At 46.9% G+C, this 16,882-nt stretch overlaps 1 protein-coding gene across 2 annotated transcripts; it reads right to left on the reverse strand.

Annotated features, from left to right (window-relative positions):
• Positions 1–452: 452 nt before the first annotated feature.
• On the reverse strand, positions 453–16,755 carry EARS2 (glutamyl-tRNA synthetase 2, mitochondrial). Of its 2 annotated transcripts, XR_008992145.1 has the most exons (10): positions 16,585–16,755; positions 13,996–14,151; positions 10,850–11,039; positions 8,171–8,643; positions 6,915–7,023; positions 4,443–4,596; positions 4,212–4,342; positions 2,530–2,665; positions 1,809–2,068; positions 453–1,041 (listed from the first exon to the last, which is right to left on the reverse strand). XR_008992145.1 is itself a non-coding variant. In XM_036916953.2 (9 exons), the coding sequence occupies exons 1-9, from the start codon at positions 16,721–16,723 to the stop codon at positions 1,985–1,987; spliced, it is 1,572 nt and encodes a 523-aa protein (XP_036772848.2). In that variant the 5' UTR covers positions 16,724–16,755; the 3' UTR covers positions 453–1,984. The 2 variants fall into 2 exon arrangements, 1 of the variants encoding a protein (XP_036772848.2); XM_036916953.2 differs by having other exon boundaries at positions 453–2,068.
• Between the last annotated feature and the right edge of the window lie 127 nt (positions 16,756–16,882).

The following is a 16,882-nucleotide window of genomic DNA, read 5'->3' on the forward strand; positions in this document are numbered from 1 at the left end:
GAATGGAAATCTTTAGCTGCGTCATCCAAAACCGAAGGGGAAAATTCCAACAGGGAAACAAACAACACCAACAGGGAACAGTTGGAGGTGATGTGTCCCCACTGTAGAATGCAGACAAGACTGGCCATTACCTCCTGTTGCCTCAATAACCAGAGATTCCCTGGTTCCTGTCTTTCCCAAAATCTGATTCTTTGAATATCCTATAGATTCTTTGACTCTCTCACAAACTTAAATTTCCATAAACTTAACTCTCCACAAACTTAAGAGTCTCCAGTAAACTTAAGTTAGGCAGAATTGGTTTCTATTGCTTGCAACCAAAGAACCTATTTTTCAAGCAAAAACTAGGACTCTTAAAGCATAATGAAAGTCTTTAATCCCCTTTCCCTACTCCTACGGGCAAAGGAAGTGCATTAGCTATACACCGATGGGTAATAAAATATCACCAAACCAAGTGGCTTTAAACAATAAACATTTATTATCTTATAACGTGTGTGTCTGAAATTTGGGAGCAACCTGGCTGAGTGGTTCTGGCTCAGGATCTCTCAGGAAGGCTGCAGTCATCTGAAGGCTTGGCTGGGGCTGGAAGATATGCTTCCAAGATAGCTCACTCATGCAGCTTTTGGCAGGAGGCCTCAGTTCCTTGTTACACGGACCTCTCAATAAGGTACAGATGTTGCCTTACGTGCCTGCAAGATGTGGAACCTGGCCTCCCACAGAGTAAGGGATCCAAGAGAACAAGATGGAAGCTAAGATGCCTCACCAGTCAGCCCTCTTCAATGTGAATACCAGGAGGCAGAGATGACAAAGGGACATCTAGAGGCTGGCTGCCACATAGGGGCAGCCTAGAAGCTCTGTCAGAGGTCTTTTTAGCCAACCACTATATTTTCACTTTAGTATTCCTATTCGCCCCAAAAAGAACATCTCATTTCAGAAACCTGCAATAACTTACAAGTAATGGGTGGAAAGAAGAGGTAGACATGAAGAAAAAGCTGCAATAAAGGTAGGGTGAAGGTGTCCAATCCAAGAACCAGGTCTGGAGAACTGGAAAAGAGGAACAGATGATCTTTAGGGAAGGGAAACACAGGCTTCCCCAAGTCCAAAGATGAATAGTAGTATAAAACATAAGTGTTCAACCTCACCAGATGCCTATCTCTTGCCCTTACAACCCCCAAAGAAAGCCTGACGTCCACTTCTGTCCTGCTTGAGTGAATTACCCTTTATTGCTCCAAATCCAAACTGGGCATGAGAACTGGGATCTGTGAGTCAAGGATTCTGCTGAGCTGTTAAAGGCAGACCTGTGTCCCCCTACCCGCCAAATTCATACGTTAAGCCTAACTCCTTGTACTTCAGAATGTGACTGTATTTGGAGATAGGGCCTTTAAAGTAATTAAGTTAAAATGAGCCATTAGGGTGGGCCCTTCTCCAATCTGACTGATATCCTTACAAGAGGAGATTTGGACATGCAGAGAGATGCCAAGGGCACACACAGAGGAAAGGCCATGTGAGGACACAGTGGGAAGGCAGTCATCTGCAAGCCTAGGACAGAGGCCTTTGGGGAAACCTACCAACACCTTGATCTTGGACTTGCAGTCCAAAAAATGTGAGAAAATAATTTTCTGTTGTTTCAGCCACCTGTCTGTGGCACTTTGTTATGGCTTTCCAAGCAGAATAAAACACAAGCCTTCTGGACTGTTCTGTGGGCCAGCTCCTAACCTCTGCTGTGCAATGTGGTGTCAGAACCAGACACGAGGGCTTCCTTTCCAGAGTCACAGAGGTGAGATAGGATGGGGCTTCCATGGCTAACTCACAAGGATGGGCCTGCATGGAGCCATACATGCACTGGTGTACACCCAAAGACTGCTTCCGCTCTTGGTTCCTTCTGCAAGCTTCGTGAGGGGCTCAGGCCTCCTCCTCCTCCCCGATGAATGTAGTTTCCATGTGTACAGGTTCCCAGGGCCACCTCCACTGTCCTGCACATCTTCCTCTAGCTGGAAAGCACCTTCTGTATTCGTTCCCGGACTTCCTTTGCTCCCAAGGACACCATCATCTCAGCCACGGGAGGTCCTTGCTGAAACCAGAAAGAGAAAACAGTGCCTTGTTGCCTCACATTGCCTAAGGAACTCTTGCCCAGCTTCAGTCTGCATAAGTTATGTCTCAAGCCAACCCCAACACTGCTACCTGCATCCCAAGGGGCAGAGTTTGCATTGTATTGTCTCTAATTTCTGCAGCTGAGGGTGGGTCCCAGGAGTCTGTTTTTCCCTTATGTCAATTGCCCCAACTCAACCACCAGCTCCATAAAGGCAGGGAGTGTGCGTGTTTCATTCATACTGGATCCACTGCACCCAGCATGGGGTTGGCACATAGGAGATACTCAATAAATATTGTCTGTTGAATGACTGAATAAGGGAAGTTACCACGTTGCATTCATTTTTGTATTCCCAACACTGAGCTTAGTACCTCTGATGACTGTTAGCTGGACAGACAAATGAGGGGCTCCAGGGAATAGTCCAGCCCATCTACCCGCCTCACCAGCTGTCCACTGAGAGCCACTCGGAGCAGTTTCATCACGCTACTGTGTTTGGTGTCTTCCAGACCTTCTGACAGTTTCTTCAGTTCTCTATTCAGCACGTCCTGAGTTAAGTTCGTACCAAGTCCTTCTAGAAGCCTAGAAAAGGGCCAGTCTATAAGAAGCCTGCATGAGCCAATGGCAAATGGGTGGGAAGGAGAACTTTAGAAGATTATCGATTAGCTACAATATGAGTGGCACAAACAGAATTCAAGTGTGCTTGGGAGGAGGGGAGGAGAGGAGTATCTGTTACCCCATCTGCATCCAAGCTGGGGAAAGAAAAACCACCAGGGGACAACATACACAGATAATCCAAGCAAGTGGGCATAATGTACGGAAAATAAGAGGTACCATAATAGGAGGATTTACTAATTGGCTACTTCTGTGTCATGTAATCCATAGGCCTCAATTTTCTCACTTGTAAAGTGCACCTCACAGGGCTATGGTGGGGCTAAGTTAAAACTTGTAGAGCACAGGGTACACCGCCTGAACAGATTGTAAGTATTCCAGAGTATTAGATCTTATATTTCAGTAAAAAGCTAAATATTAGTTGATCTTTTTATTATAACCAAGAGCTCAGAGACATTGCAAGAGCATCTAAAAAGAAACTCAGGAATGGGTTAGACATTAGGATGGAAGAAGGAAGCTCTCTGGGAAATTATCTGAAACATAGCTTCAAAATTGGTGGGAGGGAGACTTTTGGGGAGATATGGCAAAGAACAGCAGAAGGAAAGAAATCAGGAGACCCCAGCTCCAGTAAGGGCACTGCCACCAACTTGCTACAACCATTCTTTGCCCACAAACTGAAACATTTAATGAGATCCTCTCCCAAAAGAGTGTCTGAGTTTCAGAGAAATTCCCAATTCCACAGAAGAGCTGGACTTGGAAAAACTTTGTCCCAGCCCTGACTCTAAGTAAGGGACGGGAGCTGAATCAGGTGAGTCTAGCCCACAGCCCCTTCCCAGTTCCCTCAGTTATTACTGGAGACGCTAAATGGAAAATGTTCAGAAGGGGCAGAAGCTGGAGGGCACCCCTGGTGCAGATGACATGCAGGCCAACCTTGATGCTTCTTGCCCACTCTAGGGTCTAGATATCCCCACTCCCCAGGTGAGCTCAGTGTGGAGTGCCACTGGCTCAGGGAATTGAGTTACTAAGTAATTGAAGAGGCAGTCTTTCAGTGCAGATTTCCTTACTAACTCTAATACTTGAGCAACTTGAGTTTCAGCTTGAAGACAAAAGTAACTTCCTTACTGAGTCATTAACTGGGCCACGTGATTACTGTTATCTATGAAATTAAGGGGACAAAATATTGAAAATGTAAAACATGATGTGGGAAAAAAGTAGACACTCTCCTCAGTGTCATTGTGGGGAAGCTCACAAGTAGCTGGTAGTGGAACTGGGTGCATACCTGGCAGCACTGGGATGGAATGCAGGTGGGCTCAACCCCAGAGCCAGACACTGCCTCTGGACTCCTCTGGATAAGCCCTGCTACCAGTGACAGCAGGTGAGTGATCCCCTCACCAGGAGTCTGTCACGGCCCTGGGGCTGCGCTGCGGGCCCCACAGATGAGCCCTGGAGTAACAGAGCCCTGGGAGGGACAGGGAAGAAGGGTGCAGAGCCCTGAGTTCGGCCTGCAGGAACTCACCCCAGCACACGCCTGGCAATCACGTCCACCTTCTCTGAGATGGCACCCAGCTGTGCTTGGCCCACAACAGGGCGAGTCCATAGATAGGAGTGTGCTGGGGAGACCAAATCTTGCAGGCGGCAAAAGTGACCCTGGGGGAAGAGGCAGTCACTGACTGCACTGGGGACACCAGAAATGGAGGGCCAGGGGCACCACCCACTCCCTCAGTCTCCGAGCTCCCCAGCCCCATACCTGTCTCAGCAGGACAATCCTCTCCAGGTAGGCAGGGTCTAGAACAGCCCTGTCTTGCAGCTGGTTCCCGTACTCCTCCTCCACCAGGGCCTGCAGCTTCCCCACCAGCTGGCGTCTCTGGGTCTCACTGCTCACCAGCCGACACAGGTGCAGCCTGTAAGAGAAGCCAAGGGATCCTCCTGGTGCTGGCATCTCCAAGCCAACCCAAACCCTCTCTCCCTAAGGGACAAATTGTATGGGCTGTCCCTCCCGCAGCCTAGAGGTGGGCTAATGAAGGAAGGGGAGCTGGCCAAGGTCTGAAACAGCCTGGGCACCCCAAGCAGCCCAGAGAAATGGTCTTTTCAGTGTCTTTAAAATAGGAGGTAACATTTTAAAAGAGGAAGAAATCACATAAACATAGAGATTTCTGGTTTCTCTTGGGAAATCAGAAGACCTGGCTGCAAAGGGCCCTTATTCCCCATGCTTCAGCTGGCTGGGTGCTTACATGAGACCAACAGAGCTCCAGTTTGCCAGTCCCTCAGCTCCCTGGCATCTCTCACCTAGACTGCTCTGCCCCTGTGCTACCTGGCTGGCCTCTACATGCCCCTGTGTTTACAAAGCAGAAGCTGAAGTGTCTGCCTCCTTACATAGCTTGAAGCATGGGGCTCTGGCAAAAAGGGACAGAGTTTAAGAATATGGATTTCTAGGTTTCAGAACCATGGGACAGTCCAGAGGGCAGAGTTTCTTGTATTCAGGGCTTACAGTTAAAAAGTTCAGGTTGTCTTGTCAGCTCAAATCTTCTCCTTTCCAAAATTCTTCTGTTTGTTTCCTCCTTTGGAAGCAGCAAAGCCTCTAAGAGTCCAACCCTCCAACCAGGCCCTGTCAGTCCTCAGCCTCTAGGCTGTCCTTAACCTGTCCCCGGCTGGATTAGAGGGACCCAAGAGAGTGAGTGGTGCAGGACCTCCCTCACAGGGCATTTGTGCAGATTAAATGAGGGACTATCTATAAAACACTGAGCACAAGGCCTGCATTACTGCCACATCCGGGAGCTGGAGACAGGCAGGGAGTCTGAACAGAAGCTCAGACATGTCAGAGGGTGGAAGGATGAGGCCCTCTGGGAAGCTAAGTAGACACACACTGGCCAAAAACGTAATGTGTCTTTTTTTTAGGAATTAAGAAAAACCACATGAAATAGGTACAGAAATGATCATTATTTCTAGGCCCTCCTTAGGTACACAAGACAGTAGAAAGAAAGAAAGAAGTCAGAAGAGCCTGGTGGCCATGCTTGAGACCATCTGTGTGAGGTCCAGGGCTTGAGGCATGGTAAGTGCTAGATAAATGCCAATCACTGTCACACCTCCACCCCATCACTAATACCGCCGTGACTACTACTATTACCATCTTTACTACTGTCACTGAAATAATCATGGCAGTGGCTTAATGACAGAAGAATCTAAAGATCACAGCTTCGGCTGCACTACACTTGCGGGCATTAGCCCCTATGCTGGATCGCCTCCCTGACTTACTTTAAGTAAAAAACTCACCTCCATCTTTCCCTGGCTACCTGTCATACTTTGGGGAGGCCTGAAATGGGTTACCAAGTATATCCCCTGTCCTGACTGCACTTCCTCGAGAGACTGCCTTCTCTATAAGAAAGGTAGTGTAAAAGTTGCTTTCACTTTTGAATGCCCCTTTCAAGAGATGCCCACTGTTTACTGTGTGAGCCTGGGCTAGTTATTTAACTTCTCCACGTCTTGGTTTCCTCATATGAAAGATAGAGCAGAATCATACAACTTACTTCATAGGTCTGATGGCAAAAGTAAATGAAGTAACATCCTTAAAACACCTGCAGTCAATGGAAATTCTCTGGATTCATGTAAGTAAAGTGATGAGAAGAGCCTGTCTCCAAACCAGTGCTCAAGGGAAGGCATTGAGCCCCTCGCCCACTAAGCACAAATCCATCTGCTGGCTTTACCACTAACACCCTTAGATTGCAACATGTCAACAGTGATCTGAACAGTAATTGCATTCTGGGGTTTCAGAGTGAAGAATTACTTGAGACTTGACACATCTGCCCTGAGACAGTGCTCCTTCACTGTGCTGGCTGTGGAGGGGAGGGGAGGATTCCAAAATGAAGATGCTCATTTCCAGGTGTGGGTGTCAATAGAATCCATCAAAGGGGTGGGCAGGCACAATGGCGATGATAAAAACAATTCCTACCTCTAACGAATACTTTCTATGTGCCAGGGATGTGCACAACACTTTGATGCAACATTTAATTTAATTCAACTCTTAAAACAACTGCACAAGGTGGGGACTGTTATTAACTCCATTTTAGAGAAGGGGAGACAGAGGGTCATGAGGTTAGGTAACCTACATGTGGTCACATTAGACACCTGAGCCCATAGTCAAAATCTGGTCTGTGTGACTCCAGAGCTCACTACATCATCTGGCATGGGGACCCACCAGGAGTCCACCAGGTTCCCCACTCACCTGTTGAATTCCGGGAGCTTGTCCAGGTCCAGCAGGGCTGAGCGGCAGGTGATGCGGGTGAGGTCAAACTGCGTTATCAGCTCTGGCAAGGTCCTGCCTATCTGGTTCTCTGTAATAGAGGCATGCCCAGCCACTTAGCAAGCTTCCTCCCTCCACTTTCAATCACATGGAGGCTGAGGGAGCATGCTTGGAACTCCCCATTCCAGTTTGACCAAAGGGATTCAACTTCTAGCTGTTTTATATATCAAGGGCCTGAATGAGCTTTCACTTGCAGAAAGGGTCCTGTCACCAACGAAAAAAGATGTTTATATCAATCAGGCTAAACCAATCCCCACTGCCCTCAAAGACATGAGCTGCAACAATAAATTTCTCATAGCCTGGCTGTACCCCAGAGATTCTGAACCTGTTGTTTTTTGGATGGGGTCTGAGCATCAGTATATTTCACAAACGTCCTGGGTGTTTCCAAAGTGCAGCCAGAGTTGAGAACCCCTGTGCTGGGAATCACTTCTCACGAGCAGCAGCTCCAGCCCACACAGTTAGTAAGCACCGTGGTCAGGCAGAGCCCTAATATGAGCATCTGCCACGTCCCCTTCTATATTACTCAACCTCGCTGGGCCTCTCAATCTTCTTAGAAACAGTGGGGAAATAAATACTTCTCAAGGATCTTTTAAGGATTGAATAAGAGCAAAAAAACAGTAAGCAAACTATTACTGCTACATTTTCGAAAATCCCCTCCACCAACAGGTCATCCTACTTGGTGCTTCTTTAAAATCTTGGGCTATAAGTCTTGGGCCAAGGACAGGGGCAAAGCTTGGAATAAACTAAGGTCACAGTAATCTGTGCAATATTGTTAGAGTATCTACTTGCAGTTGTGGTGATAATATTACTGTAATCATCACAGGACCTGTAATTTTGTGGTTATTGTGTAACAGATACTGCACTGGGTGCCTCCTGCTCATGAACTCAGTGAATCCTAACTTAACCCTACAAGGGAGACACTTAGCCCCATTCTACAGATGAGGCAACTGAGGCTCAGAGACCATAAGCTTCTTGATTACACCTATCTTGTTCACTATTGTAGTCCCAGCACTTAACACAGTGTCTGGCTCAATAACCGTTTGGAGTAAGAGAATGAACTGTTGCAAGATCATGCAGCCGGCCGGTGGCATAGCTGGGACCAAAGACTAGGTGGGCCTGAACCAAAGACCCAGCTCCTCACGTCTATAGTCCCACTGACCTGTCAGATGGGTGGGTACCTGCAAATCCTGAGCCACTGTTGGTGATAATGTCAAGCAAGGCATCCGGCAGGAAGCCAGCAGCCACAAAATGCTCCAGGAAAATGTCCCCTTGCCTCTTGGAGAGCTTGCTGCCATCCCTGTTGAGCAGCAGGGGGAGGTGGGCAAAGCAAGGAGGCTGCCAGCCCAGGGCCTGATAGAGGAGCAGGTGCTTGGAGGTGGAGACCAGCCACTCTGAGCCCCGCAGCACGTGGCTGATGCCCATGTGGTGGTCATCCACCACGCAAGCCAGGTGGTACGTTGGGAAGCCATCGCTCTTCAGGATGACTGGGTCCCCCTCCACACTGGCCACTTCATGCCGATTCCAGCCATACACCAGGTCCTGGAAGGCTGGCGCCTCCTCCTTCAGGCGGAAGCGGATGGCGGGCTTGGGGCCTGTGGCCAGCTTCTGGGCCACCTGTCCCTGGCTCAGGTTCCGGCATCGGTTGTCGTACCTGTTGGGAAGCAAAACAGTATAGCAGCCAAGTGTGCTGGTGATAGGCATGAGCCCTGTCTGTCTCTGACAGGTGGATGACCTTGGCAAGTCATTTACCTCTCCAAGCTCTTCCTTCAGTCCTGAATGGGGATGAGGAGGAGGTTGGTGAAACCAAGTGTGGCAGATGTAAGTGTGTCTCCCTTCTTCCTTGCTAATGAGGAAATGACGAAATGTCTAGTCCCAGGGGCTGAATCATGACTGGTGTAGCTAATCATGCAACCCCATACCTCTGTGCCAATGACCGGTCTGGGTAAGAACGTTCTACTCATTCTAAAGAAAAGTACATGTGGGGGTCGGGAAGGGCTAAGGTTCTGGGAAAGATTTCCTCTTCAAGCAAGAACAAGAGAGCCACAAGAGGAAAATGCCTCTTTATTCCCCACCTGCCCCTATCTGTACTCTTCAGATGTTGTCCTCTGAGGACACAATGCTTGGAGCTGCCTCATCCTCTTATAACTGATGGGGTGGTAGGTGGTAAGGAGGCAGCAAGAAGCCAAAACAGAACCTTGATGTCTTGAAGCTATGGGTTTTATCCTGGGGTCCCCCACCACCAGACTTCTGCAGAGTAAGACAACTGTGTGGTTTGTGTTCTGGTTATACAAAGTGTGGTTAGATCTCCAGCATCAGCCTCACCTGGGAGCTTGTGGGAAATTCAGTATAGCAGGCCTCACCCCAGACCCACTGAATCAGAATCTGCATGTTAACTAGATGCCCAGGTGATTCATTAAAATATGATAAGCTCTGGTTTGTCCCTTTTAAATGGGGTAGTCTTTTACTTGCTGACAGAAGCATCTTGACAGCCAAATGTAAAGCCTGTAAGCACAGTCCTTGCCATGGAGCTAAGTGTTCACTCAGTAAATGGCTGCATGGATTCCAGGGTAATTGACGGTAATTACTTTTCAGAAAAAAAGTAACCGTCTGTCAATGGACAAGCAGAATGTTTATAATAAAAAAGCAGTGCTGCAGAGAATGTCATGACCTTGTCCAAACATTCAAACCCTTGTCCAAATAGTTCACATAAGCTGGAACTCCAATGCTATATGCTGAAACCCCGTAAAGGGCCACTGGGCAGTATCTATCAAAGCTACAAAGGGACTGGCCAAGTCCACATCTAGGAATGGCTCCAACACACACTGCACATGCACAAAATGATGGTGGTCAATGTTACTTGTCACAGCTCTATTTTACAACAAAATACAAGAAATGACATAGCAGTCCATTAGTAAGGAGCTGATTAAGTGACTGATGGTATATCCATAGGATGGAATACTATGCAAGCATAAAGAAAAATTAAGGACCAATAAGACTGATCCTCAGTAAGTGGATGGGAAGTTGCACAATACACATACTGTGCATGAGCATTTGAATGGGGGAGAAGAGAAAGAATATGCATTTATCAGTGTAGGTATTGAATGTCTGTGGAGGTGTCATAAGAAAATTCTAACACCAGCTGTTTCTGGGAAACTGAGTAGCCAGAGTCAGGGTTGGGAGAGATCTTTTCATATATGACTTTCTGGATATGAAAAAATTTTACTTACTCAAAATAAATAATTGAAATTACTTTATATGTTACTGCCTGAGACCCAATGTGGCACCAGTTCTAACAAGGCCCCAGTGATCCTCACTTCCTAGTGTTTCTGCCCTAATGTCCTCCCCTCCCCTGGTGTGGACTGGACTTAGTGATTTCCTTCTGATCAACAGAATATGACAAAAGTCAGGAGAACATGACAAAAGCACTTAGCCCAAGCCAGAAGCCTCGATTAGGTTACCAAAAGACTCTAGCTTCCATCTTGCCTGCTCTCTTTGGCTCTCTCCTGGCTCACTCAGGAAAGCCAGCTGCCATGCTATGAGCCACCCTATGGAGAGGCCCACATGGCAAGGGCCCGACGTCTCCAGGCAACAGCCAGCGTGGCCTGAGTTCTCATGAGAGAAACAGAAGCACGTCTTCCGTGAGTCCAGCCTTGAGGTAACTGCCAACCTGGTCAAGACCTCAGCTGCAGCTCTGAAAGAAACCCTGAGGCCAAGGGACCCATATAAGCTGTGCCCAGACACCTAACTCACAGTCAAGTCATCAGAAAATAAAAACTTGGGGGTAATTCATTAGGCAGCAATAGTCAATGAACACACCCAACTTTGGGGAGGCGCCCAGGACAGCCTGGAGACCCTACCGGGGTGTCTGATGGTTCCTCAGGGCCTCCTTCTTCAGGAGCTCAAGCCGCTGGGGTGAGCAGAAACAGGGGTAAGCAGTGCCTGTCTTCAGCAGAGCTTCTGTGGCCTGAGCATACAGCTCGAGTCGCTGAGACTGCCGGTAGGGCCCGGCAGGACCTCCCCGGCAAGGGCTCTCGTCAGGGGGGATGCCTGGAAGCCAGAAGGGGAGACTCGTTACCCAACGATGGTGACTAAGACACCCTGCCATGGTTTCATATACTTTACACGTATAATAAAGCTTTTAATCCTCACAACCATTCACGAGGTCTCTACCATTACAATTTCCCTTTTACTGATGCAAAGCTAAACTTCAGAGAGGTCAAGTGTTCAAGGTCACATGACCTGGTAGATAAGGAATCAAGTGGAGGAGTATTGGCTCCATATCCATGCTCTCAAGTGCACATACTCTCCCTCCATCCTTTCCCTAGGGAGAGAGAAACAGCCCAGGCCTGAAACAGCTGACTCAGGAGAAAGAAGCATGGTTCAGGGCACAGCACATCAGGCCCTGGCTGGACTCCTGCCTCTGCCCAGCCAGCTGTGACAAGAGATCCTGAAGATGTGCATGTGTTGAAGTGCCAAGCACTGGCCAGGCTGCGTTATGATTTGTGATCTACATTAGGCCTGAGAATCACCCTTCCAGGCATGTGCTAAGCACTGACTGAGTTTGGGCTGTGAGTATTACTAGTATTATTTAGCTCCCTCTACCACTGGGCCTCTGTTTCTTCATTCATTAGAACAGTGGGTTGAGTTAGGTATATTTGGGGGCCCCTTTCTAATCTATCTAACCTTAATGTGTTCAGCATTTGGTATGTTCCAGGTTTTAAGGGTGATTCCATTACAGGAACTGAATACATATGTTCACATAAAACTGGTGAGGAAGTTTGTAGCAGTTTTATTCATAATAGCCACAAAGTAGAAATAGTCTAAATGCCATTTCCACTGATGAACAGATAAACAAAATGTGATATTTCCATACAATGAGTATTATTAGGTCATAAAAGGGAGTGAAGTACAGATGACCTTTGAACAACACAGGAATTAGGGGCACCAATTCCCTGCACAGGCAAAAATCTGAGTGTAATTTTTAACTCCCACAAAATTTAACTACTAATAGCCTACTGTTGACTGGAAGCCTTACTGATAAATTGCCCATTAACACATATTTTTTATGTTATGCGTATTATATGCTGTATCTTTACAATAAAATAAGCTAGGGAGAAGAAAAATTTTTTTCAAACTGTCTCAAATCTCCAAAAATTTTTCAATATATTTATTGAAAAAATCTGTATAGTAGCCCCACACAGTTCAAACCCATGACAAGTTCAAGGCTCCACTGTACTGATACATGCTACAATACAGGTGAACCTTATGGTAAGTAAAGGCCACTCATAAAAAGTCACAGGTTGCATGATTCCACTTATATGAAATGTCCAGAACAGGCAAACCAGAGACAGAAAGCAGATTAGTGATTGCCAGCAGCTGGTGGGACAGGTGAATGGAGAGTGACTGCTAATGAGTGCAGGGTTTCATTTTGGCATGATGCAAATGTTCTGGAATTAGACAGTGGTAAGGTTGCACAACACTGTGAATGTACCAAAAACCAGTGAAATGCACATTTTGAAATGGTGAATTTCATACCTTGTGATTATGTATCAGTTAAAAAAAAGAAAGTGTCTCTGGAAGCAAGAAGCTCCAGAAGTGCGGCCTGGATTGCCCTCTACCTCACCAAAATCCTGGAAGGGGTGCTCCACTGAGGGCAGCAGGCCTCACTCACACCATTGTGCTGCACTGGGGGCTCCATGAGGGCAGGACTTGCCCCTCATCCTACCCTTCGTGCCTTGTACAGTGCACACAGGCACGCCATGAAATTGAAGTTCTCATCTTGGCTGCGTGGCACTACCAGATTTGGCTCCTACCAACTTCTCTGCCCTCATAGCTCTCGACACTCTGTTTTGCTCACTGTGCATGGACCACACTGGCCTCCCGGCTGCTCCCCTAATACACTCAGCACTTTCCTTTTGCAAGGCCTCGCATCGGCTATTCCCTCTGCTTTGAATATTTTTGCCTAGGTAACCACGGAGTTGGGCTGTCACTTTGTCCAAGTCTCTGCCCTAATGTTACATTCTTAGAGAAGGCCACCCTATCTAAAAGGCACCCCTCCCCACTGGTTCCCTAACCTGTTACCCTTTTCTCCATAGCACTTATCAATACTTCATATCATAGTAAGAATGTATTAACGTTTATCTGTCTTCCCCTACTTACCAAGTATAAGGTTTTTGTTCAAAGCTGAAGAGTATGTGAATCACAGTAAGTCATCTTGGCAAATGAATTCCTTTATTCAACTAATCTCAACAGAGATTCTGATATTTTATTTATAATAGAGGATAGAAATGAAATTTCTGCCCTTTAGGAACCAAGTATAGTTAATAATTTACCTGAAATTGGTATACATATCTCAAAACAGTCTTGGTGCTATTTTTCCTTGGGGACCTTAACTAGTCATACCTGTCCCCACAGGTAGGCAACTGTTGACCCAGGGAACACAAACATACTCCTCCTTGTCCTCTCTGAGCTTAGTGTCCTCAGAATTAAGTTTCCTACAAGATCAAATTCAGAGGCTGCACACATTTTGTTTGGCTCATACAGTGTTGTTAAAAAAAATATAAATCTGAGCTCAGGTTTAACAATGGGAAGTATTCATTAAGGAAAAAACAAAACAAAACCTTAGATTTCTGGCTCCTCTTGGAAATCAGAAGACTTGACAAACTGAACCAGCACTCCCACTTGGGAACAAGGGGCTGGAGCTTTCTCCTGCTCACCAGAGGCCTAGGCTCTCCAGTTTCATCTTGTGCTTCGCCTGTGTTTCCCGCCTGCTCTGAGATTCTGAGAAAAGAACACGAAACTCAGGACAGCCTCGGTGCTTTCCTTCAGGAAGATTTTAGGTGGTATCTGCCGCCCCAGGAACCACAAATGTATACATCTCTCCAGGAACTCCCATTCTCCATCTCAGGTGCCATGAGAAAACCTAGAGGCTCCTTTCTCCACTCCCCCTTCCCCCTTAGGGAAAGAGGGAGAACCTACAGGGCGCTTTCCCTGCCAGCCTCACCTGCCCACTCCAGCATGTCCTCAATATTCTCTGCTGCCCCAGGCACAAGGCGGGTCTGATCCGTGTCCTCCAGCCTCAGAATGAAGCTCCCTTGGTGCTTCTTGGCAAAGATGTAATTGTACAAGGCAGTGCGGAGGCCACCCAAGTGCAGGAAGCCTGGTGAGAAAAGAGAACAGCTCAGACAAGAGAGAGAAGATAAGCTGATTGACCTCAGCTGAGAGGCAAACAAGCTCTGCTTGTAACAAGAGTGTCCCAAGAATATCACAGCCCAAGAAACAGCTGCCCCATCCCATCTCTCCAGCTAGCACGCAGACTCCCAGAGAAAAGGACTGGGACAGCTGAATCATTTAGCCCCTCATGTTGGAAGTAGAAGACCACCCATGTTTTGGAGCATGTCATTTTGTAAATCAGCTCCAACTCTCCCCACTGTTCTCTTTGAGGATTGCCTCAAGGTCAAGTTGCACCCAAATGAGCAGCACAGGATCATTCACTTAACTCATATCACAATTTAATTTATGCAAATTTAATGATGTGCTTTGGCAAAATAAAACTAATTACAAATTTAACATACTGTAAATTACATTTTGCATACACCTTCCTATGCACCATCATAACTATCCACATCATACCTTTTGATTCTACTTTCCATTTCCACCTTAAATTCTAGCTTTAAACACTTAACCAAAAGTAATATTCGATTCTGTTATGTTTCTCTTTATCTGCACTTCAACTCCTAATATTTACTTTTTCATCATTCCTGATGGAAAGCAAAATTAAGTTTTCCCAGGGCTGTCATTCCCTCTTCTCTAACCTTTTTTGGTCCAGTCTACTGCCCTGTCTCCACAGAGCTCATCTGCATCTCCAGGCAGAGGAGGCCACACAGGCTATGAAAGGCTCCTCTGGGGTCAGGCAGGCTCCAATTCAACAATGATTATGTGTATGACCTTCAGCTAGTTATTGCACAGCGAACACAAAACCAAACGAAAAAAACAACAGCAAAAAAATAGAAGACAGGAGTCCAGTAATTGAAAGCAAGACCTCCTGAATCAAATAAACTTGGATTCAAATTCTGCATTCACCATTCACTACTTGCTGACCCCTGGGCACTCTAAACCTTGTTATAGGATTACTGTGAGGCATACATACTAACCAAAGTACCCCCTTCAATGTTAGCTTTTGTAACGATCTATATTTCTTGATGATTCTTTTATCTGCCTGTAGCCCATAAGCCTTTCCCATAAGGGCTGTTCCCACAAATTAGCAAGGAAACTAGTAGTATAATCACCATAATAGAGACCACTGTTTAATTGCTCTCTATAACCTTAAGTGTCTCAGTTGCATGAACTCAAACCTGTAAGGCAGGTACTACTACCAGCCCTTTTGACAGATGGGAAAACTAAGAGGCTCAGAGGGGTTAAGTCATTTGTCCAAGTCACACAGCCAGGAAGTGGCAAAGACAGAAATTTGAACCCAGACAATCCCAGGCCTTGGCACTCAACTTCTACATGAGTGCTTCTCAAAGGGAGGTGCAGAACGGTGCTGGTCTGCAAATTGCTATCAGTTTACAACCAAGTAAGTACAGAGATTGAGAGTAAATGTTTAGACGTTTAGAGCAATTTGACAGAGTAATTTTTTACCTGTTGAATCCAATAAAAGACTCATATTTTGCATGCTTTTAAGATTTTAATTTTTCTAGTAATTTATTTACACTAGTTTTATGAAAAGTATTAATCCATAATCAACTGGAAATTAAAAACCAATCCTTTCACCATGGATGGTTTAAGTACACTCTACACTATACTGCCTGTCAAGAAAGCTCCTGTCACTCTGTGCAGCTGGGATCTTGCCACAAAGGCATCCTAAGTAGAACCCGGTGTTAAGAATGGGAGTCATGCTGCGTTTGGAGAGAGCAGAAGGCATCTGAGTGAGAAAAAAATTTGTTAGGGTGGGGAGGCCCTATTTAATAGGATCTTCACTACAGTATATAATGAGAACCTGTCCCATTCTCTGGCTTGATAAGCTCCACCACCAGTAACCACAGGACCTTGGTACCTGTGGTACAAAGGATTTTCTCTACCCAAAACGTTACTCCTATAGGCTTCACACAGCTAGGTCTTTCCTTGTCTGTTGGTTCTCAGCTCGGAGGCCACATCTTTAACAAGGCCTTCTTGAGCCTCCTACCTAACCCAAATCCCCTATTGCTTCATTTCCCGCATGACACATGCGACTGCCTAAAGTCAGTTATTTTGATACGTGTTTCTCCGTGGTCATTAACATGCAGGCTTCTTGTGAGCAAGAACCCTATTTCTGTATGACCACTGTATCCCAGCGCCTAGAACAGTACCTGGCACACAGTTTGTACTTAATACACGTTTATTGAATACACGAAAAAAGAAACAGATGGTACAATAAACACCAAGAAATTCCTGGCAATGCGAATAATTTCCGCTCAAGAACCTGTTTCCGCCTCTCTAAAACAGGGTCCCGCTGCCTGACCAGTCTGCTCCACCGGAAGGACTTCGGGAACGTTCGCTAGGCGGGCACCGGACGGTGGGCCTCGGTCTGCAGCGTCACGTCCGCCAAGGTTACCTGTGGGGCTGGGGGCGAACCGCACTCGCACAGCAGCCCCAGTATCAGTGACTAGGCTGGCCTCATGCCGTCCCACCGTGCGGCCCAAGGCCGTCTGGGGCCCTCGAGACTGCAAGAACCTCCTCAGAAGCATCGCCATGTGGGAGTGGAACCGCACACGTGAGCTTCCCTGGGCATCACTTCCGGAGACTCCTTCCAGCCAATCCGCTTCCGCCACAGCTGGTGGAGCCCCGCCCCTTAAAGGCGCAGGCCTCCTAGCCTGCAAGCCCACGCCCCCCTGCACGGGTTGCGGCCCCAC

The sequence above is a fragment of the Manis pentadactyla genome, chromosome 10, assembly GCF_030020395.1.
Source record: "Manis pentadactyla isolate mManPen7 chromosome 10, mManPen7.hap1, whole genome shotgun sequence".
NCBI classification, from domain to species: domain Eukaryota; kingdom Metazoa; phylum Chordata; class Mammalia; order Pholidota; family Manidae; genus Manis; species Manis pentadactyla.